Genomic DNA, 24,162 nt, shown 5'->3' with positions numbered 1-24,162 from the left:
AGAGACCGTACGCGCAAGTTTTCCATTCCAGAGTAACAGACGTCATCGTAATTACCGAGGACAATGTTTGACTGGGAAACGCCAGGCAGCTGTGTTAGTTGAGACGGCTGGGTTGAAATTGTACAGTAACAACAATCAATTTTAGACGAGTAAAATCCGTTTTCATGACGGCAGGTTGTTGAATAATAAGGAAAAATAACTGTGCCAAATTGTAAAATTTACAAACCTTCAGCAGCATCAGCTAACGAATATGAAGCAAGTCTCATAAGGAATGTCATGTGTAGTATACGTCGGTAAACTGTATCTAACATGCTACACAGAAACAATTGGTTTGTGCCGCAGAATTGCATTCCTTATAATATTTCCTTTCTTGATAAATGGAAAACTGATCTGTTGATTGTGGTTTGATGCAAACGCAGGCAAAAAGCAGCAGAAATGTAAAAATGCTTGTTGCGTTGGTGCACTCGCGTGACAGAGATGATGAGAATGTATTTTTCCGCACAGAGAAAAAAATTCTGTCAAATTCAATTTAATACGCTTTACCTGTTACAAGTCCCATTAACTAAGGAGAAGGGCATATCGATTAGTGCTGCAAGTATACGTGTTTCCTGACTTTGATCATGAACTGCAGACAAATAATTCTAGTACTTAAGTTCATATAGCTTTCGAGGTAACCAAAGATCAATCGTAAATAGACAGTGAGCCAGCTAAAGAAGCTAAAAAGCACATTTATTAGTAACGGTACTTGTACCAGGACCGCTTAACTACTAATCATTACTTGTCTTTCTTTAGTAGCAAAGATAGGTCGTTTCCCCGTGGAGGATTCTAATGATTAATACTGAAGACCAGTGATTAGTCACAGTGATCAAATGTACATTCATCAAATGCTAGCGTTAAATGTTGTGAGAAGACAGAAGTTATTAGAGAGAAAATAAAGAAATCTCTAGCGTCATTTTGAACCAACCAAACTGACAGTTCTGTGTTTTAGAACAAAAAAATAAACAAGTTTTTGTAAAAACAAACAGTCATTAACGTAGGCGATCTTCGCCCTCACATTCACGTTTTTCCAGTGGAATCAATCTCTGTTCACAATCTCCATTTTCAGAATGTGTTTCAGAGTCTATTATTTTTTCGGCAGGCGGTGGATTTTCTGTCATGGTCTCATTTATCATGTCACTATTTTTCGATAGTTTTGTATGACTAAAGTTTTCTTTTACATTTCCTTCACACCCCTGCTGTGTCCCTGTGCTCTCCTCGTCTAAAGTTTCCTTATCTGTCCCTGCAGAGTTTCTTACTTGACTTACTGTCTCTTTTTTCACGCCGTCTTTACTATTAGTGGAAAGCAGACCTCTCTCCTCATACTCACTCGAACCACTTGAAAGAATAGTTTCTTTTTCATTTCTTTTTGGTGTTCTTTCCTCTCTTTGTTTCTTCTGGTCCACGTTTGCCTCTTGACGTTTTATTTCTGCGGCCTGATTCCCAGACAGATTTTCTACTTTCTTCCATTTGGTGCGACGGTTCTGGAACCATATTTTCACCTGCAAATGGAATAAAGGATGGAATTATCTATTTTCGGCACGCTTTAACATTCAATATTAAGTGTTAAAGTGTCTTTTAAGGCTAAACTTTATCAATGTTGTCGATGCTATTTTATGAATTTTTTACATTGTATGTTTCTCTTGAGTCCCTGTGGTTTATGATGAACACACGTCTAATGATGTTGAAAGGGCGATCTAATCTTTCGTTCCACACTGTATGTTACCGTCTAACAACTTTCATTTGATCTTTTTGGGCAAATTTAACTTTTCCATCCTTTTCAGTGTGTTCTAATGGGTATTTGATTCAATGAACAATCACCACGACACTAGAATCGATGTAACGAGCCCCATTTAATGGTCTGTTCAAAGTTTAAGCGCATATCATTTTTCAGCAATTATCATGTGTGGCTAAAAACTGGAGACCTCCCCAGCTTGCTTTTCACTCAGAAGTGTTTTATGACTGTTTAACTTTTCACTGCCTCGTGGATCTTAATTAGCACAAACCTGTTCACACGTTTTGATACAAGCTGGGTGGTTTCACTTTTCTCACCCACTTTTTTATGGGAAGGACGGGGAATTATATTCTGAATGACTGCAACCAAAATAATTTAAAGCTATAACAGCATATGTTATCACGTTTTTGTCAGATCAATTATCCACGTCATGTGGGAATATACAGTGTACTAGTACTTAATTCATAAACTGACATTAGTTATAACAGAAAGAAAAGCATAAATACAACGATAATATTTCGTTAATGAGAATAAAATTTAGAAACCCTTAACCTTAATTTCAATATCACACTTCGTTAAATATAGCTCTTAAAAGGACGTTATTTGTTAAAACAGTTAACTCCATTTGAAAATCTCAGAAATTTCCACTAACACAACTCCTCTCGTTTATCTAAATATCTATTAACTGTCTATAAACAATCACCCTGATCGATTCCCCTATTTAAACGTTTTCCCCCATAATCCCTGCTACTTAACGGAACACATTTGATGGTAATTATTCCACTGATCTGATCATCCGTTTCTACCAGACCGTCAGCCATCAATCATATGCCAAGTGGCCATGGCTAGGTTTCACTAAATATCACTTTTCTTTTTCATTAAAGAACTACCTGACCGTAAGAGATAAGCTTGATGAGCAACATTTTTATCTTTTTCTTAGCACCTCAGGACAATTCTCCAGATGTTATCGATCTCATCCGTCCATCCACTGATTCACCATAATGAGTCATTGCAGATGGCTTTACAGCTTGTATAATATACACGTTTTTATTGCCTCTATTTTCAACGCAGTTTTACTCGTCAATTATGCAAATGTGACTGCATTGGCTATTAACTCTCTCGGTAATGAAAGCATTGCTCGAATCCTTTACTGTGCTTTATTGGAATGAAGTCTCTTTCGCCCTAAATGGAAACGAATATTTTGACATCTATGTATTTGTGTATATAGATACTGCGTGTATTTCAGTTTTCCAAACATTTTTTCGTCTTACCATATCATTTCACTCCTTCATAAAAATTTGCTTACCTGTGTTTCAGTAACGTTCAACAGTGCCGACATTTCCGTTCTTTCAGTAGAGGACAAATATTTCTTTTGTTCAAATTTTTTTTCTAGTTCGAAGATCTGTCTGCCAGTGAACGTTGTGCGCGCTTTCTTCTTTTTCGATTTGTCTCCTTTGTCATCTTTTTCCTCTTCAGATTTGTCTTCATTAACTATTTTCCGTTTCATCCCATGGTCGATAGTAGAGCACGAATCGACGGTTGTTTTCCTTTGGACATCTGTAGATTAAAAGAGGTCGTCGCTTACTTAATTAATCTCAACCGTAAATTAGACGCTTCTTAAAATATAAACCCTAGCATTTTAGTATTAAAACTAAAGTGGGAAAAAAATCAATCTGAAAGCTAAGGTTTCTGTACATAATTTTTTAAATATATAAATGAAATGATGAACAAAATGTATATGCCAATAATAAAAAATAATAGCATGATTAAAATTTTTCCAAAGGTTGAATAACAAAACTACCAACATGAAAAATTATTTTTCCAAAATTAAGATAAAGAGAAGTAATTAACACCATCTATAGTAAATTTCTACTATAACAACACCCTTTTTAACAGATATTTAAAATTCATTATGTTTCAGATTGAAGTGAGAAAGTGGAACAACGTTGCTAATGATATATTCTCTGAAGCAAATAAAGAGTCGTGCCTGTGGATTTTCGTGTAAGTGGTTTGATTAACATGCAGTAGGGCGATTGCACTCTAGGCAGCCCGTTAATACGACAATTTCAGGCACTATTAAGCACTCTTCCCGGATAACAGTAAAAGCTCTAACTGCATCGTGAGCTATCTGTTATTGAAACGACTCAAATCGATATGTCTGCGCGGTTTTCCTAAGGTCCTACAAGTGTGTAAAAACGTTCCTCGCAATAATCCCGGGAATGAAGTAAAGAAGCCATAAAGATCGTCCAATATCTTGCAGCATGATGACATTCAACGGCCTTGTTGAAACTGCAGGAGGGAGAAGATTCCAGCTTAATTATTTTCTCTAACCTAATCCTACGTGTTTCTTCCATCGTGTGTGGTTTTTCAGCAGTTTTGTGAACTTTCCAACGTGAAAAAAACTAGAAACTAGCAGACACGGAGAGATGACCTTACGTATTTTTTTTTTGGGCTTGGGACCAGTGCATTCATTTGTATTACAACTTGTCTTTCATAACTATACCCTTCTGCACCGGTTATACTAGTAGATATTGCACGTTATTTTATAGAATATTCTAGCAGTGTAACACGCTGGAGTATTAATAAGCTTTATAATCCCATGTCGATTTTTCTCTTCGAATCGCAATCCCTTACAGGCTTCGAGGGGGGATTAATTGGATTTTAGCAGGGACAAGCGTGCATTGCTGATGCATGTAATTTGTTAATACGCAGCGCCCAACGCTTAGTCGCATACCGCTTTCCTGCCGTAATCACAAAGCAATTAACTAAGCGACTGTGTTGCTGGCTTAGCCATTCTACTTATCTACGAGGCTTAATAGTTGCCTGATGCACCATTCCATTAATAGCGTTGGTGTAATTTTGCACGCATAACGGCTGCCTTCTTTGCCTGTTAACAATCACATTTCCTCTATGAATTAATATCGGTAATGATAAAAGCCAGCATATCGATATCTTTGTAAATCTTAATACAAGTTTCCAGCTCTAGAGTGCCACAAGCCATCAATCTTACTGTACGATCAATGCTTTTGCTACTGCACGACGACTTATTGATATCGCTACTATGCGCCCCAGAGACTCCATTAAACTCGCTATTAATGGGCTCATTTACGGCTTGCTTAATTGATAGTGTATATATTAAGTTATTAGATCATCGATTCCGATGAAGGTTTTGTGCTCAAAATGAATAACGAGTCGCTGATGGTGCGGCTGCTAAGAGGTAGATTGAAGGGGACTCAAGCAGCTGAGACAAAGAAGTTTTCATCATTGCTTTTCCATTTTCCACACAGCGTCAAACGCAGAGGCGTTCTGTTTATTGATTAATAAAACCTATTATTTTTCCCCTGGGCAAAGATGAAGCTTTTATTACTGATTGCCACTACCTTCTTCTTCATTCTTCTTGCGTTTTCTGGCAGTTTTCTTTATTTCGACCTATCGACCGCAATAATCTATACTAGGATGATGTACAAACTAAAACTGACAGTTGGAAATAGAATCTAACTAATCTCAGTTTCTCTCCTCAAATAGGTTAGGCCAGCAATGGAACTGTGGCAATTTTGTCATTTTTTAGACAGCGACTCTATTGTCTCTGTCATCTTCTGTACAATTCAATTTTCTGGAAATAATTTATTTTTCATTTTCTGATCATTGCCGTCACCAGAAGCGTTTAGGTCACTAACCCCCGTCATTCTTCCACGTTTTCTCTTTTCCTATATCGTTATCTTCATATTTTACTCTTACTACAGAGATAAATTGATGGATTGAATTATGTATTTTTTCTCATTTATTTGACTCGACTTTCCAGCCTATACGTAACAAGCGTTTGGTTATGCGAGCAATAAATAATAGCCATGCTTTCAATTTCAAAATCATGAAACTCTATTAAGAATATCTTACCTCGTTTACGCTTGCTTGACGACGCCGACAAGTCCACGGGACCGTCGCTGTCACCCCCATCGACGCTCCCAGACAAGGACATTGCCTTGGACAATGACGAGGAGGGCGCTGAGATTTCCGAGACGTCTGATTCTGAGCAGGTAGTGTCAAAGGGAACACCTGATTCCCCTGCATTCGGCAAACATTTGGTGCTGGTTAACTCATCATTGTCATCATCGATGTTCATGCCGCCCATGGATACGGTACCGGCCCTCAGTGTTGATGATGATGATGATGATGATGATGATAATGACGATGGTGCTGTTCCATATTCTTCTCGAAAACCCAAAATGTCTGCTATTAAATGCCGCGTGGGAACTCTTGGAGCTTTATCATAAATATGTGGATGCCATGTCCGTGGAATAGCAAACATGATGGGGCCATTTGCCGAGTTTTGTGATACCGACTCTTTCCCTTCCATTTCAGTAATTGTCAAACAGCGCTCAGTAAAGTCGCGAAGTCGAATATTTTCGCCCCTGTCCTCACATCAGCTAATTGCTCTATCTGCGTTCCAAACTAATACCGATCCTCAGACAATTTAATTCTTGTTAATTTCCTTTCTAAGTGCAGAAGGGATATGCAGTCCCCCAATTATGCGGCTTCCATCTGGTTCAATTATCCCTGGGTTCGTTTGACAACAGCAAGCTCGCCTCCAGCCTTGTACACGCTCTGTGCAATTGAGATCTAATCATCCACAGAATTAAACCAATCAATAGCCCGCGATTTGATGGAACTCTGAAGAATGTAGAGCCCTATCTTCCACCGCTTGCGTTAATGTTGATCTTTTCGTGCTAAGCCTGATGCTAAATGAGAAAATGAATGCTGGATCTCGCATGCCTGCCTACGTAGCTATATATCCCGCCGCTCTTATTCCTGTCAGTGGGAAATTAATGACAATAATCTGATCGCCTGCTTGAGTGTGGAGGCTATCAATACGGGGTAACACTGAAGAAGGCCTTGCCTCTCTGCTTGTTCGTGCGCACTGAAATACGAAAAAATAGGAGTCAGAATATAATTAGTCTAAACGTGTAAGCAAATAACACGTCTAGTGCCACTGCATACCTTAGCTTGTAGTAATAGGAAGATTATCAAAAGTACTGCCCATCAATGTTTGCAATTTGCAACCTTTCAATAATAGATCATCGAACACAAGATTCTGAAGCTGCACAAAGCACGCTATTTAAGGAAACTGCTTAACGGCAATTTGACGAAGAACACTGTGAAAGATTTATCATCATAATAGAGACCATAAAACAATATCCCCATCACGTCAAATGATAGACGAGAAAATAATCGTTAGCAACCTACTTCGTATTAAATCTTCAAGATTTACGGCCGCGAGCTCAAGCAATATATAGTTTTCAGTTCTGCTGATGGCTCAGTACAGGGCAATCAAGACGTTATTGGCCAGGAATGATTGACTTGGGGCTGATAGCGTATCAATTTATTAATCACAGCCGGGCTTGCATGTCTCGATTAAGTCAACACAATTGTACCAGTAAAGATTACTAGTATATTGGTCAATAGCGCCTCAATTGCTGGGAATAAGAAAGGCGCAGTAACAGCATTCATCGAGTTGGAAACCTGCAAACATGGCTATTAAACCTAGTCCTCCGGAATCCCGTTCAGTGTTACAGCGAAAAAATGAAATCATTCTTGACTTCCAGCCAAATTACTCCTTGTAGCGGTGAATGTGAGCTTTATCAAGTCAGCCAAACGTTAAAGCTAATAAAGCTTGGGGTACAATCAGGAGTCTTGTGTTTTTGCAACCTAATGACTCTTGCCAGATACATGCTGGGGCGAAGTTCAAACTGAAATAATCACAATGGAAATATCTGACAAAGAGTTCTCTTTCTATAATACTAATGCTCGTTCTTGAAGCTAGAATTGGGTCCTAGATTAAGAATAACTTACCATCCCGCTAATTGATCATTAAGCGCCACTGGCCCGAGCTTTCCTCTATAATGCAGAACAGGTGTCAGAGTTGTGGCAATCACTGTGTGTGTGTGTGTGTGTGTGTGTGTGTGTGTGTGAGAGAGAGAGAGAGAGATTCTTACGTAGATTATTCTATTCATATTAAATTGTCCTTTTTGTTAATATAAATCATCATTTTTATTATTACTTAAGGTGGGATGCCGTAGAGTTTCAAATCCTGTTTTAGTTTTCCTCTCTTCACTTATTCAAATAGTCGCAGCCATTTGAATTAATTCTAATTGTCAGCAGGACTTATCTTTGTATAGGACTTGCTGCAGTCTACCTAATAATCAGTTATATTCAGTTCGTTCGGCTATTCTCTTTTCATAATATAATCTCGCAAAGTTTATGGTAGGGCTTCATATTAAACATTATTCTCCACTGACAGAGTAAAAAATTATTATCCATATAAAGAAGTCCAAAATGTAAGCTTGCCTATCAATTTATGTATCGCTTACTATGGTTGGTTGATTCGTCAAAATAACATTAAAATAAACTTATGTAGCGTAAAAAAAATATTTGCACCCCCTCCTCCCTATCTCACTTTCTCTCTCTCTCTCTCTCTCCCCCTCTCTCTCTCTCTCTCTCACACACACACACACACACGCACACACACACACACAGTGGAGTACAGGCGCAGTTAATCGGTAGACTTTTCTTATCCACTCCTATCTATGCATGGACTTTTCACTACACACTCTATTTGAACAAAGTGATTAAGTCTGTCGGTTCAACGACAAATCAAAAAACCAATTCTGGATGCCGGTGCACTGCAGTGCATTTGCTGGGTCTCATAAATAAGATCCCTTTACTAGCTCCCAGTTTCAAACTTTCTGTAAGAAATAGCTCCAACAAAAACGAAAAGGTATTTCGCAAACAAGATGCGGAGTGGAACAGCGGGTAGCTGGAGAATCATTTGCTTAATTTCCACTGACATTACAGTTTTCAAGCCGTGCTAAAACATTTTATTATTCTATTAGTTCTGGAAACTCCATTAAAATTGTTGTCATCGGCGTCTGTCACCAGTCTCTTCCAATTAGTTTTATTCCTTGCTGCGTGCGACGTTGGGGTATCAAACATCCCTCAATTTATTACTTTAAGATGACAACCTCCTGATCCCCAAGTTATAATTGTGGGATAAGCGGAGTGGCGAGATTCGACAGAAGAATCGATCTTCAATGAGTAGCAATTAAAGTTTGATATCATTAATTCGCTTGACTAGAGATAGCGCACGGAGCAGAGTTGACTCTGGGCGTGATAGGAAGGCTCATTTTGCTGATAAATGGACATGATGTCAAAGCGGCATCGGGACTCCTTTTACTAAATTTACACGTGGCAACATAATTAACTACTGCATCGCTCTTTTTATTTTCTCTTTCGGATAATCGGCCTGTAAAAGGTTTATATCTTGCTGATGCCGAGATCCATCCTGCTGATTCTGGTCTTCTATTGATAATTCACCTGTTATCGGATCTCTTAACAGCACGTGCAGCCGACGAATACTTAGTCGTATAAACTTCGGCGTTTAAGACCCTGTTTGATACCAGAGTTCTCGTAAAGAGTATGCAAAACGCACTCTGAGCAGAATGACGTGGGCGATCCAGCGTTGCTGCGAGGGCACCTGGATCTACTTCAAACTCATCGATTTAATTGTTTTCCTAAAGTGTCAATTGCTTTGATAAAAGTGATTCCTGTGAAGAGCGCTCTATTAATCTTCGACATGATTTCACCGAGCTGAAGCTGTGAGATTGCAGCAACATTAACCGGCTGTCTCCTTTGATTAGACCGCTGGATTTAACAATTAGATTACACTTCAATTCGCCATTTAATTATCTTTTTTTTCGCTAACTCAAGAAATATTTTCGTTTCTTACTTCTGCAGCTACATGCTTTTTAGAATCTTGGTCGTTTCAAAATCTTGGAGTCCTTAACTGCGAGTTTCATAAACAACGGTATATTAACAGCGATAAAAATAATACTTTAACAATAAGTTCGAAAACCCATAAACATACACGCTCTGATATCTTTAGTAGCAATGCACTACAATATCATATTCAAGACTGAATTTCTCTTCAAAAGCAAATAAACGACAAAAACAGACTGACATACTGAGTGGTGTAAGTAAAATTAACTGAGCACAGAGAAGGTTCTTTGATTGGTACCAAGCCTTCAAAGTGTCAGCAAGTAAATCGAGTTTCAGTAAGAAGAATGTTGTTGAATTTATTCAAGCTGTCGTGTTTTCTCAGCAGGCGATCGACCTTTGACGGGATTTGACGCTTTGATCTGTGTGTCGTCTGCACATGCCCACCCACCTGAAGTCGGCTGTTTTCACTTTTTCTCTGCGGTTGGCGGATGTTCTGCTGGTTAACATTTAACAAAGCTCTTCATTAATGAGTAAGACAATGAAGAAATAATCCCGTCTTCTTAAGCATTTACCGGAAGCCTGGCAAGCGCCAATTCAAAAAAAAAAAAAAAAAAAAAGGGGGGGGGGGGGTACATTGCATTCGAAGTATCTACATGTACATGTAGGTTGATAGAGAAGGTATGGAATACTATAAAACCTGACGGAAATTTGATTCAGTACTATTTTTATCACATGAAGTGCCAAAAGAAGCGTTGGTTATATATATCTGCTGTAAATGCCCGTTTAATGTGCCCATGAGCGAAAGGCAGATTTAATTTGTATAAATATCCAATCCTTCCTTTTTTATTTCATTAAGAACGAGGTGAGTTTGTAGAAGAAGACAAATAGTGCCAACGTGAAACTTTAAAAAAAATATGTGAGAGATAACTGATGTTTTAAATAAGAAATGTGTCATGTTTAGACTCAAGTTCTCGATAAATGCAAATATTTAGTTAATAAAGCTGATGGATTGTTTGATCATTTGTGAACAAATGTTTCAGTTCGGATTTTTATGTAATCTACTGCATATAACATTTATAAGTTATTTAATCGGATATTTATGTTGATACTTATGCATTAAACAACAACTGATGTACATAAATTACTGGAGAATGTTTTACAAATAATATAATTGACCATATTAAAAAAAAACAATCTGATTTTCAGGATATTTATATCCGATCATCAGATCTTTTTTAAGTAGAGGTAGAATGACGCATTTATGGTGTCTTTTTGATAAATCATTTTACATATATTGTTTATGTTTATTCATCGAGGCATTTTAATGATTAAATAACCTCTGCATATTTAAATAGGCTACATTGTCTATATTTGTCTTCCACAGATAAGTACATGTGACGGATCTATATGGATATTCTATTTAAGTTGGATGCAACATCATCAGGTAATGACCACATAAACTACCACACAACCACCAGCTCTGGGCTGCGTAAATCGAAAGCATCGCGTATTGCTAATAATGCTATCACAAAGAGGCTACCATGTACTATAGCGGGCGAGTATGGGCGAGTTATGATATCGATACGATTGCGCTCGGTCGCAATGCGCAATGCTTTCCGAGTTACGGGGCCCAGCACAACTAACGCAACACGGTAATAATGGAAGAAGTAGGAAGTGCTGGAAGTGACTATCTCCGCTAGATCGGCAGCAGTGCCAAGTCACCGGGTTGAAGCCATCAACCTTATTCAGAAGACTCAAGATCCTACAGAATTTATAGTCTTTACTATTCTATATAGTAAATATAAAACAAAGGCAAATACTAATTTGCCGACTAGCCCAGCCGATCAACTAGTTAGGCCGATAGGAGAAGGGAGTCGGTTTTATTTCTTTGAATTGGAATTCAATAACAAAAAATATAATGCATTGGGTGTAATATTTACAGACCCGCAGCCGGGGTGGGTGGGGTGGGGTGGGTGGGGTGGGGGTGGGGTGGGGTGGGGGTGGATGGTGGGGGTTCGGGGAGTACGAAAGAACAGCCCTTTTTTTCAGGAAAAGGTCCAATTTGGGTGAAATTTGATCTAGGTGCACCATAGTTTCATTGTAAAAGGTCCACTTGTTGGGAAAAAGAACCCCCCTTTTGAACCTGTTGGCTACGGGCCTGTATTTATTTGTGCTGTGTTGTGCGATAGAATAGAAAAGAAAATTAAATGTTGAATATACCCTTTAAGTATCAAACTGAAATATGACAAATTGAATGTAATTAATCTTATACCGATTACTTAACTTTGGACTCCGTTGTCATAAGTATTATCATACAATACTGAATAAATTGTACGTAAAACAGATCTCCTTAAGAATAACATGCTGTCCAGTAAAAACCATAGATAAAACTGTGCATGCAAAACAGTTTATTTTAACACGTTAATTAGTTTATGAGAATTACGATTAGTGTATATATATGGAGATGGCAAATGCTATAAGCATTATATGCTCATCTGAGATAACTTTAAAATGTAACTAATACATGTATATTCGTTATAGAGAAAAAGGTCACATTATGATAAATACTGGATAATAATTAAACATAAATTTGTTGGTTAGGGCCTATCACATCGAAGGACAGCTGTGGGAGGGAGTTGACAGTGGACGGGAATCAGACCGAGGGCGTTCGAGTGGCTAATTCATAAATGCACAATTTCTATTAGGAAATTAGCGACAATCACAAAAATTCTGTCGTTTTGACAACAAGTAAGAGATTTATAACCGTGTAGGAACAGGTTAATTTTATCCTGTTGCGTTCTGAAGTTAGTGCAGTCATTTCCGAGGATTATAGTGAATTGAGAGCATTATTTTTTTTGGCATGCATTATCCTTCGGTCTTTAAGTGTTGTCCAGTTCAGTTGTCGTAGTACCTTGAGTGTGCCAGAACCAGGTAAAGCACCCAGGACCAGTAAACCCACTTGGTTAGTGAATCGAAGATAGTTTTAAGAGGTTTCTTAAGCTCGCTGAATGGTAGAGAACATCACAATAATCAATAATCAATAATCAAGATACATGTAGGACACATGCACTGTATAAATATTGAGATGCTTTGACCTGAGCTTATGAGAAAAACTGGGCCTCTAAAGTAGAAAGAGAGAGACCCCGGGAGATCGTCACGACTGTCCCTGCCTGCGTGCCAGCCTGTAGCCCGTGTGTGAAGAATAAAAATCTACATGAACTACAATTGAAGTTATTCTGCGTTTTCAAGCCGCCGTGCTCTTAAAAATTAGTAACCAAGGGATATAACTATAATTACATATTTACGTGTTATCAGGCCCTGGCACAAAGAAATCCTATTCAATGTTCAAACTCGTAGCAGCGATCGAGGCAGACTGCAGACTGCATTCCAATATAATGGTACACTAGTAGTTGCGAATTAACTGAAAAAAGGTATAAACTGGCCATTTATAGGGTTAAATACATGTTCTCGTCAGCTACCTGACTACGAAACCCACATAAGAATGAAAGAAAAATAGCCATGTCAGGCATAACTCAACATTAGATTATTGAATGAGAAGTCAAGATAACAGATCACACACACACGTTATACAACTCTTTCCATTCATTTTAAGAGAGTTCATGGGCGTTTCACGTTCACATAATTCCGCTCGAATTACCCCAGTGGCAATTCCTTTACAGTGAATTGCGTATTATAACTTTAAGAAAAAAGCTTGGAGAGCCTGGAAAATTGGGCAGTGCTTTTTTCCATTACTCTTATTACTTCGTCAAGATTGTCTGTAACTTGATAGACCCAGAGTCACACAATTCTTCGTTTTGCCGAGTATTTTCCCTTTATGAGACCAACAGCTTATTATTGAGCTATATTCCTCCAACCTTTTTCAAAAGGACTCTGTTCATTTGACTTAGGTCCTCGTACACCCTGTATCTCGTGCCCTTAAGATGGGATCTGTTTCCAACAAAGGCGTCTCTGACGGACTTGGATCTTTATGATGCGTCAATGTGAATAAGTACTACTTTAATTTGTAGTGCACGCTGTTATTCAGACACGGCGAAACTACTTTATTTCTAACCCTCCCTCCCCATTGAAATTTATTATTTTTTAAATATTTTTTTCATTTCATTTTTACCCCTCCATTTTGGATAGCCCGTACCCCATTCCTTGAAAAAGCTTTGGTTCTGGGTGAAATAATGTAATGGAACTTAATTAAATTGCCGGAATGTAACTTTAACTGATGTTTTTATTACTGGTGAAAACTGAGCTATGATATTTGGCACATTAAAATTGATCTGCCCTTTATCTGTTTCCGTAAGTGTACATTTATCCGTACCTCGGAATTTTGAATATCTGTGCGTACAATTTCAAAAGGTCTGGTTACGCCCCTGTATCTTACCATGAATGCTGCGATTTTGACTGTACTTGTACACTTTTGGAACGTGGAGGAAGCCTGTGGGCGGTTTCTATAGAATCAAAGTCCAGCTTAGGGTGTATTTGTGTTTTAGACATTGAATCCATCAAACTATTTATACAGTGCTCTACTTTGTATGGTTCACCTTCCTCTTTATCGCTAAGGGGGACTCCGGTGACTCTTATTTGGAGTCTTCTTCAGTACTGAGAGTTCTAGTTAGCAATCAATGATACCTGGTTTAGCTCGTCCCTCATTTTTTTAAATTTTCGGCCCTAAGCATTGCAATTTTCTCGCGCATTTCATTGCTAATGAACTCCAGATCAGTTTTCAGATCTGATAAGGGGCTATCTTTGTTGATATGCCTCGTCAACCGCCATTCTTATCTTTGTATCAACGATATTCATCTTATCGTCGAGGTGCTCCTCAAAGTCAATCAACATGTTTTTCATTCTTCGCTCAAATTGGCTAAAGAAAGCCAGAAACTAAGGGTAGGAAAAGATGTTACCGGGTGTGCAACAGGGCGGACTGTTGTTATCGGGGGTGTGTTTGGCCTACCTCGCATGGAACCGGGTTGACATATAGAACTTGACTGGTCATCGTCTGACTCGCGTCCATCTTGAAAGTTGACAGTTGAGCTAGTGCCCCTCAAAAATTTAGTGATTGCTGATTGTGCCATCTGGTACCGACGGTTAATTTACTGCTGTAGCTGCTAAGTAAGTTTATCGACAGAACGTGCGCTTTTAAAGGATGATGTCAAGTTGGATTGCCGGATTTACTAGAAATTTCAAGCTGCCTGCGTCAACCTACTTCCACCCTACACCATGACGTCACTCTGTTTTTTTCATACAAAACAGTAAATTCACTATGGAAAACTGTGTCTGTAGCCATGATGCTAACTTGTACAAATCATCGCCCTATAAAATATAGATGCATGAGTGACAGACCTCACTCTGAATTCACAAACCCATATAAATTTTATAAAATAAAATTTTAGTGTGTCCTGACTGCTAAGCCGTCGGGCTAGAACTGAAGTGCTACTGCGAAGTACACCTAATTGTCACACCTGTGACTACTACTCAGTACTGTCACATGCTTGTGAAGTAACGCAAAGACAATCATTTTTCACTATACGCTGTACCGTGAAAAATATTCAGTCTTTACTATTCTATATAACATACAAAAAACAAAGGCAAATACTAAATTGCCGACTACCCCGGCCGACAGAAAATACCAAAGATAGGGAGCGATAAAACAAAAAGGGGTTGCTGCCTCTAAATCGGCCATTAAACAAAAACAAACAAACAAACAAACAAACAAACAAACAAACAAACAAACAAACAAAAAAAAAAATGCTGAACAAATTAACAAATAATTACAAATCTAGATGCTTAGATACAGATAATATGTTGTGCAACTCGTCTTGTATATACATGTCTTTACTAGAGTCCAATCTCCATCTCCCGTGTCTCTTGATGCACCTTTCGTTGACGTCTCCAGCTGCTGCGGCGGTGGCTCCTCCGGATCTCAGTGAATGAAGGCCGATGTTCAAATCGGGTTTGAGAAGCTTAAGTCTAAAAACTATGTTAGCTTTTGCTGCTGTGTAACTAAGAGGCTTATCTTTGTAAATCAACCTAGCTACGCCTTTTGACCTGAACAATGGTCTGAACAAAAACTTACAGGAACTAAAATCTATGTCTGCCAAAGACGCATATCTCTGCAGCATTGAAATAGGACAAGCGCTGGTTCGACCTTTAGCGATCAATATTTCATCGCCTTGTCTTAGATGATCGCATTTGCTTTTGGAAATAAATACTGACATATATTAGTCGAATATTTTTATGCCGTAACACTTCAAATTGCTAAGCTCATTGTAACGCAAAAACCCAGATAAACTAAGTAAAATCATAGCCAAGTCAATAATAATAATAATAATAATAATAATAATAATAATAATAATATATTTATTTCGAGTCTTAAATCCATAAAATGTTAAATAGACTGTACAACGTAAAATACTAAGAAGTTTATAAATAAAAATAGTTAAGATATATATTATATAAATCAGAACTAGACTAAATTGTAATAAACAGTAATAAAAGTAAAAAATCCAAGGTTTCTTTAATGTAAAATTAAAAATTCATGAATAAAATGTCGTAAAATGTGAGTTTTCAATTCCTTTTTAAAACATTCTTGTGATTCTATTCGTCTAATAAAAATTGGCAACTTATTCCACTCTACTGGTGCAGCTACACAAAATGATATGTCACCATATGTTTCTGGTGCAGCTACACAAAATGATATGTCACCATATGTTTCTATAACAAAAAGCAAATCATGGCAAGCTGCGTAGTTATCGCATAACTCAATTAAAAGCTCTTTGCTTATGGGGTCTTTCCGAACTACTTTTGGTTTTAACAATCTATTTGCTGAATCTTGAAGAAACTAGATGTAACCCTTATTGGTGGGATCAGAAAAATTGTTGCCAGCATGTACCCACTTGATGGCGTAAAGTGAATGATTCACAACATGTGAAGAGGATTTTGTATCTATTAAATGAGTAATGTAATTTACCTTTGGCAAATCGTGACCATTTATTAAAATAAGAAAAATAACAGGCGTTGTTAGAGTCACTTTTGGATTGAATGATGTAACTGGGCATTTTCTCAACGAGGTTTGAAATCTCTCGGTTCATCTCGATTCCACTGTTTGCCACAGCTTGCATGATGTTTCTCTTCAATCCTAAGCCTGGTAAAATATGGAAAAACATTCATGAAAAAATTCCCAATAAGCTTAAAAGGAAAACGTTAACGTTAATCATGTCGAATTTAAGAGGCCTTAGGCTGAAAATGCAATATCTCCCGCTAAAAATGAGGTTTGTCTTTGGGCAAAACGCGTAAATCAACTATGTGCTCTTCTTATTCAAACAACAAAGGCCAAAAAGGAGAGGATCTCCATTCAGTTATAACAACTGTGGCCCTTGATCGATCTTTAACGCATTTTCGCAAAACTTTACATATCAAATTAGGAGGAGGCACTATCCAGTTATTTCCTTCGGACCAATCAAATTTGAATGCGTTTATCCCGGACGTTCCGGGGCACCATGCTATCGAATAAAAAAAATGCATTTCTTGTTGTAATAAGTGGCAAATAAATCCCTGTCATAACGACCGAAAAGGGATTGTAAAAAATGAAAAACTTTGTGATTGATACTCCAATCGTCTCTGTCGACAATTCTACTAAAAAAATCGGCTTTTTGATTGAGCGACCTGGGTATCCATTGGGGGAAAATAGCTATTTGTTTCTTACTGCAGCAATTGTGAATAACAATTGCGATGGAGTGAAGTTCGTGCTTTTTACTTCCCACGTTAAGAATATATGACATTTATGCTGTCAGAATTGACCTTAACTGAACAAGAAGACAACTCGCTCGAAATGGAATTCATGACTTTGTTAATGGATTCTAAATCTCTCCATGATGAACTTTTACTGGCCTCTTGCGTGCTCCAACTGCCACATATTGGCGGAAATCTGTTCTTATTACCTGGCAAATGTAGGGCGCTTTTTCTCACCGAATAATTATCTCCTTCCAAAAGAGTAATAGATGTACAATTTTCAATCAAATTAGACCCCATTTCCAGAGATTAGATCGATCTACTTTAGATCGACCTAACTCCCTGGGGTTCACGCTAAATAGCTGTCAGCCGAACGGACTCGAAAGTTAATTACCCCATTACAGATTATAGTAGACGGAACGGACATTTAAGCCGGATTATCTGACAGTAATCTAGTGAGACTCCCCACAGGGATAGATCGATCTAAAAATCTATGGAAATGGGGTGTTAGTCTCACAGTGTGCCTCAGATACCGTATTAGTACTCGAATCCGATAAGGACAGATATAGCCCAGTGCTTTTCCTCACATTGAGGTTATCGCCTATCAGAGGCACATTCTGTTATGTACCTTTACATACACATATGAGAGGAATGTCCTAAACTTATATAATTTTGTACGCTTAATTCAAGCGTGGGCTCGAAATAGGACATTACGTTTTAGACTTACTTAGTGGATAACGCAATCCAAAGATTCCACGGTTCGTGTCAGATTTACGTGAGGTCGCGCAAAGAAAACCCAAGTCCACATAATGACCAGTTTAATGGTTTATTGGTTGACGCTCTCTAACTACATCATCTACGTGAAGTCTCCAACTTCTAAGCCGTCTCTCATGGCATTGTCGAGCGGTCACCTTCGAGTCTTCTTCAGTATGTCAAGTCCGACATAAAGATCGTATGAAGTCTTATGATGTAACGCGTTGTGGTACAATAGCTTTCGAGTAATGTGGCGGCGTCTTTGTATAACGCCAAGGTAACGAAATAAATTATACAAGTATAGGTAGTTAAAGTTTACGTCATGGACCATACATGTAGATAAGGAATAACTATATAAGCAATACCTTGAGATAGAAGGGGGGACACGTAGGAGGGAGGAGACATGTAGAAGGAGGCAGCGAAGGAGATTGGAAGCGAATGAGTACGGATCTGACGAGTTAAGAGTTGGAGACTTCACGTAGAACATGTAGCTACCGAGCGTCAACGAATAAATCGGTCATTACATGAAGTCTTTGGTTTCTCTTCCGTGATTATGAATGTAATTTAAAGGCAGAGACAAAAATCTCATTTGGAAAAAGGACCTTTGGTGTGATCTTTTCAGAAATCAAGGGGGGGGGGTCAGAACCCCCCTGAACCCCCCCCCCTAAATCCACCAATGGACTATCGTGTGTGAATTCAGTATTCAAAACTCTTGTGTGTTGAAGACAACAATAAAATTCCCAGTTGCAAATGCTCACAGATTAACAGTGGTGAATGTTGTTAAAAGTCTAAACGATGCTGTGCTGCGAAGGCAGACGATGAGAGGCCAAACGAATGCTTTCCCGTCGTCGCACCGATTTTTCTTTTTTCTTTTTGCCTCTTTTTTTCGTTTTTTGGTGGACTTTTTGCTTCGACTTTGGTGTACTCCGACCGAGTAGTGTAGCTGACATAGCTAAGATAAATATGCTAATATAAAAAGAAAAGAAAATTCTGATATTAACCTTTAATAGTACTGCAATATTTTATGTCCATGTAGATAGGGATTATTTATTTGGTAAGTGTTAATTTTAAAAGAGTAAGCCTTTTTTAAAATGCATTTTCACTTCTCATCAGAGATCTGATCAATTAATCATGCTGTGTAGGTAAAAAGTTAAAAACGATTCACTAATTTACATTTATTTACAGGGGACTATGGAAAAAAATTGCAATTATATTTTCTAGTTATCGCTGTTAATATTCAGCATGTTACATGTTGGACGTGAATCAAACAGACTGCATTTTATGGTTGATTCGAAATAAACTTATATACATTTAGATGCACACAACTGCCATAACTGAATTGAGATTGTAGAATTTTTAATGCAGATTACCCGCTAAGTATGCCTGCACTATGTTACACAGTATTTTGCATCTGACGTTAAGGGCCGATGGAGGCCATCTTCTGGGTCTTCCGGAATCGCTGCGCCCCACAGAAATAAAAATATAAATTGGTATTCTAAGGCATATTGGTTACTCAGTTTTAAAAGTATTGTGGTATGTTTGTTGTGTTGCCCGACCAGACCTAAGGTTTGAGCAAAGTTTGACAACACCGTTGAGGGAGGTCCGCCGGATGGCCTAATTACTTTGAACGAAGTGCGTATTGTAGAATGGTAGAATGCTCGCGTGCCACGCGGGTTGCCTAGGTGCGCTTCCCAACCGATGTAACATGTTTCACGTATATTTGCAAATATGTTCTAAAAAGTTCAAACTTTTGACGCACACTACACGTTGAGCATTGAAAGCGTTTGTTTGAATGGTAGCAGTAGAAAAGGGGGTGGCGGAGGAGGGTAGAATTTTAAAAAAGAACAAGCCTTTTTTTATGCACACTTTCCCAGTTTATAAGCTATAAAATAAAGTCTACGATTTCATACAACAAGTCTTTCATTTGAAATAATATTCCTGACTTGGGAAAGTTTGCTTTGAGGGAGAATTATGTCAAAATGTGGTACCTGAAATTAGACATCAGTTGGCTGGGGTATCGGCCAGTGCAAACATGCATGTTTCACCGGATTTCATTTGTCTACACTTGTGAATGTACATGCAGGTAATTTAAGGAAAATAACATTTTCTTAGGTTCACTTAGCATTTTATCCAATAAATTTTAATAGCACAAATTCAAATCTTCAGTTTTGTGCACTTAAATCTAAATGAGAAAATGTTTATTTTTTAAATATGTAAACCACTTATAATAACTTTTTCATATATCCATTGATTTTATATTTCTTTTTTGTATTTCTTTGAAATCTTCCTAAACAATAATGTCTGATAGTCCTCCCACTGACAACTTTGTTTGCCGCGTCATTTAGATTGTGTTACACCGGCCTCGTTACAGAGATGAACATCACTTCCGCCCTGTTTATTACTCAAGGTAATCTTATTTGCATATAAGAAAAAAATGCAGTTTTGTCTTGGTTTTGAGTTGTGTGCACATTTTCCAGCATCCATGAAAAGCCATTTCCCTTACGCTTTTTAATGTAAGGATGAATCGACACGTTTATTAATCAAATCAATATAAATAGCTTTTCATATCATAGACGTGAATCAAGTTTTCACGCCAAAGTCAGTATATATGGAATAAACCATAAGATTATGTATGTTAACAGTAGAAACATTAAAAGAAACACGAGAAGAAGTATTTGATTGAAGTTTCACTTGATTGATTTTGCTATAAATTATATTGTATATTGTTCGGGTCATATTAAAATCTGTTGAGAATAATGTCATATAGTTGGCAAGGCCGGTCTTGATCAGTGCAAACATATGTATGTTTCACTGGATTTCATTCATTTGTAAATATAGATGTAAATATAAGAAAATCAGACAAATTTCTTTGGTGCACTAAACATTTTGTTCAATAGCTTAAAAAGTGCAAATTCAAATTATTTTCAGCTTTGTACGTTTTCAGACGAAATCTTAATTAAAAATCTTTATAGAAAATATTTGAATCCACTTCTGATAACTTTCTCATATTTCCAGCGATTCTTTTTTTTTTTATTTCTTTATGATCTTCCAAAATACTGGTGTATGATTGCACCCCGCTGACAACTTCGTTGCAGCGTCATTTAGATTGTCCTTGAACCGGCCTCGATCACAGATATAAACATCACTTCCGGCCAGTTTATAAGGCAATCTAATTTGCATATAAGAGAAAAATGTAGTATTTTTTCTTGATTTTGACTTGAGAAACACATTTCCATTATCTCTCTCAAGGGACTTTGAAGCACCTTCGCCGTGGACGGCTGAATGGATTTCGTTATCTCTCCGCCCGGTAATTGGCGATGTTAGTGAACCGCGAATTTTGTGGTGGCCGTGGTGGCCGCGTCGAGTTTCACGGTCCTCGACACGGTGAATTTTGACGATCGTCGTTCACCGTGCCGAGAGGGCAATTTTCGTCAAGGGGCTTCGGGGCGCCCTGGCCGTGGAGGCCGCGTCGAGTCTCACGGTCCTCGGGACGGTGAATTTTGACGATCGGCGTTCACCGTGCCGAGAGGGCAATTTTCGTCAAGGGGCTTCGCGGCACACTGGCCGTTGAGGCCGCGTCGAGTTTCACGGTCCTCGGCACGGTGAATTTTGACGATCGTCGTTCACCGTGCCGAGAGGGCAATTTTCGTCAAGGGGCTTCGGGGCGCCCTGGCCGTGGAGGCCGCGTCGAGTCTCACGGTCCTCGGGACGCTGAATTTTGACGATCGGCGTTCACCGTGCCGAGAGGGCAATTTTCGTCAAGGGGCTTCGGGGCGCCCTGGCCGTGGAGGCCGCGTCGAGTCTCACGGTCCTCGGGACGCTGAATTTTGACGATCGGCGTTCACCGTGCCGAGAGGGCAATTTTCGTCAAGGGGCTTCGGGGCGCCCTGGCCGTGGAGGCCGCGTCGAGTTTCACGGTCCTCGGCACGGTGAATTTTGACGATCGTCGTTCACCGTACCGAGAGGGCAATTTTCGTCAAGGGGCTTCGAGGCGCCCTGGCCGTTGAGGCCGCTTCGAGTTTCACGGTCCTCGGCACGGTGAATTTTGACGATCGGCGTTCACCGTACCGAGAGGGCAATTTTCGTCAAGGGGCTTCGAGGCGCCCTGGCCGTTGAGGCCGCGTCGAGTTTCACGGTCCTCGGCACGGTGAATTTTGACGATCGTCGTTCACCGTGCCGAGGGGGCAATTTTCGTCAAGGGGCTTCGAGGCGCCCTGGCCGTTGAAGCCGCGACGAGTTTCACGGTCCTCGGCACGGTGAATTTTGACGATCGTCGTTCACCGTGCCGAGGGGGCAATTTTCGTGAAGGGGCTTCGGGGCGCCCTGGCCGTTGAGGCCGCGACGAGTTTCAAGGTCCTCGGCACGGTGAATTTTGACGATCGGCGTTCACCGAGGCGAGAGGGCAATTTTCGTCAAGGGGCTTCGAGGCGCCCTGGCCGTTGAGGCCGCGTCGAGTTTCACGGTCCTCGGCACGGTGAATTTTGACGATCGGCATTCACCGTGCCGAGGGGGCAATTTTCGTCAAGGGGCTTCGAGGCGCCCTGGCCGTTGAGGCCGCGACGAGTTTCACGGTCCTCGGCACGGTGAATTTTGACGATCGGCGTTCACCGAGGCGAGGGGGCAATTTTCGTCAAGGGGCTTCGAGGCGCCCTGGCCGTTGAGGCCGCGTCGAGTTTCACGGTCCTCGGCACGGTGAATTTTGACGATCGTCGTTCACCGTGCCGAGGGGGCAATTTTCGTCAAGGGGCTTCGAGGCGCCCTGGCCGTTGAAGCCGCGACGAGTTTCACGGTCCTCGGCACGGTGAATTTTGACGATCGTCGTTCACCGTGCCGAGGGGGCAATTTTCGTCAAGGGGCTTCGAGGCGCCCTGGCCGTTGAGGCCGCGACGAGTTTCAAGGTCCTCGGCACGGTGAATTTTGACGATCGGCGTTCACCGAGGCGAGAGGGCAATTTTCGTCAAGGGGCTTCGAGGCGCCCTGGCCGTTGAGGCCGCGTCGAGTTTCACGGTCCTCGGCACGGTGAATTTTGACGATCGGCATTCACCGTGCCGAGGGGGCAATTTTCGTCAAGGGGCTTCGAGGCGCCCTGGCCGTTGAGGCCGCGACGAGTTTCACGGTCCTCGGCACGGTGAATTTTGACGATCGGCGTTCACCGAGGCGAGGGGGCAATTTTCGTCAAGGGGCTTCGAGGCGCCCTGGCCGTTGAGGCCGCGTCGAGTTTCACGGTCCTCGGCACGGTGAATTTTGACGATCGTCGTTCACCGTGCCGAGGGGGCAATTTTCGTCAAGGGGCTTCGAGGCGCCCTGGCCGTTGAAGCCGCGTCGAGTTTCACGGTCCTCGGCACGGTGAATTTTGACGATCGTCGTTCACCGTGCCGAAGGGGCAATTTTCGTCAAGGGGCTTCGGGGCGCCCTGGCCGTGGAGGCCGCGTCGAGTCTCACGGTCCTCGGGACGCTGAATTTTGACGATCGGCGTTCACCGTGCCGAGAGGGCAATTTTTGTCAAGGGGCTTCGGGGCGCCCTGGCCGTTGAGGCCGCGTCGAGTTTCACGGTCCTCGGCACGGTGAATTTTGACGATCGTCGTTCACCGTACCGAGAGGGCAATTTTCGTCAAGGGGCTTCGAGGCGCCCTGGCCGTTGAGGCCGCTTCGAGTTTCACGGTCCTCGGCACGGTGAATTTTGACGATCGGCGTTCACCGTACCGAGAGGGCGATTTTCGTCAAGGGGCTTCGGGGCGCCCTGGCCGTTGAGGCCGCGACGAGTTTCACGGTCCTCGGCACGGTGAATTTTGACGATCGGCGTTCACCGTACCGAGAGGGCGATTTTCGTCAAGTGGCTTCGAGGCACCCTGGCCGTTGAGGCCGCGACGAGTTTCACGGTCCTCGGCACGGTGAATTTTGACGATCGGCGTTCACCGTACCGAGAGGGCGATTTTCGTCAAGTGGCTTCGAGGCACCCTGGCCGTTGAGGCCGCGACGAGTTTCACGGTCCTCGGCACGGTGAATTTTGACGATCGTCGTTCACCGTACCGAGAGGGCAATTTTCGTCAAGGGGCTTCGAGGCGCCCTGGCCGTTGAGGCCGCTTCGAGTTTCACGGTCCTCGGCACGGTGAATTTTGACGATCGGC

At 40.6% G+C, this 24,162-nt stretch overlaps 1 protein-coding gene across 1 annotated transcript; it reads right to left on the bottom strand.

Moving 5' to 3' along the window:
* Positions 1 to 708: 708 nt before the first annotated feature.
* Positions 709 to 7,282, bottom strand: LOC106161390 (uncharacterized). Its single transcript, XM_013538332.2, has 4 exons — positions 7,013 to 7,282; positions 5,666 to 6,686; positions 3,078 to 3,328; positions 709 to 1,538 (listed from the first exon to the last, which is right to left on the bottom strand). Exons 2-4 carry the CDS (start codon positions 6,123 to 6,125, stop codon positions 1,029 to 1,031), a joined length of 1,221 nt encoding a protein of 406 aa, XP_013393786.1. The 5' UTR covers positions 6,126 to 6,686; positions 7,013 to 7,282; the 3' UTR covers positions 709 to 1,028.
* Between the last annotated feature and the right edge of the window lie 16,880 nt (positions 7,283 to 24,162).

The sequence above is a fragment of the Lingula anatina genome, chromosome 1 (genome assembly GCF_051362555.1).
Source record: "Lingula anatina isolate TDL-2025a chromosome 1, LinAna3.0, whole genome shotgun sequence".
In the NCBI taxonomy this organism is placed as follows: domain Eukaryota; kingdom Metazoa; phylum Brachiopoda; class Lingulata; order Lingulida; family Lingulidae; genus Lingula; species Lingula anatina.
Note: the sequence above shows the minus strand (reverse complement) of the source record. Positions and strands in the feature narration are given on the sequence as shown.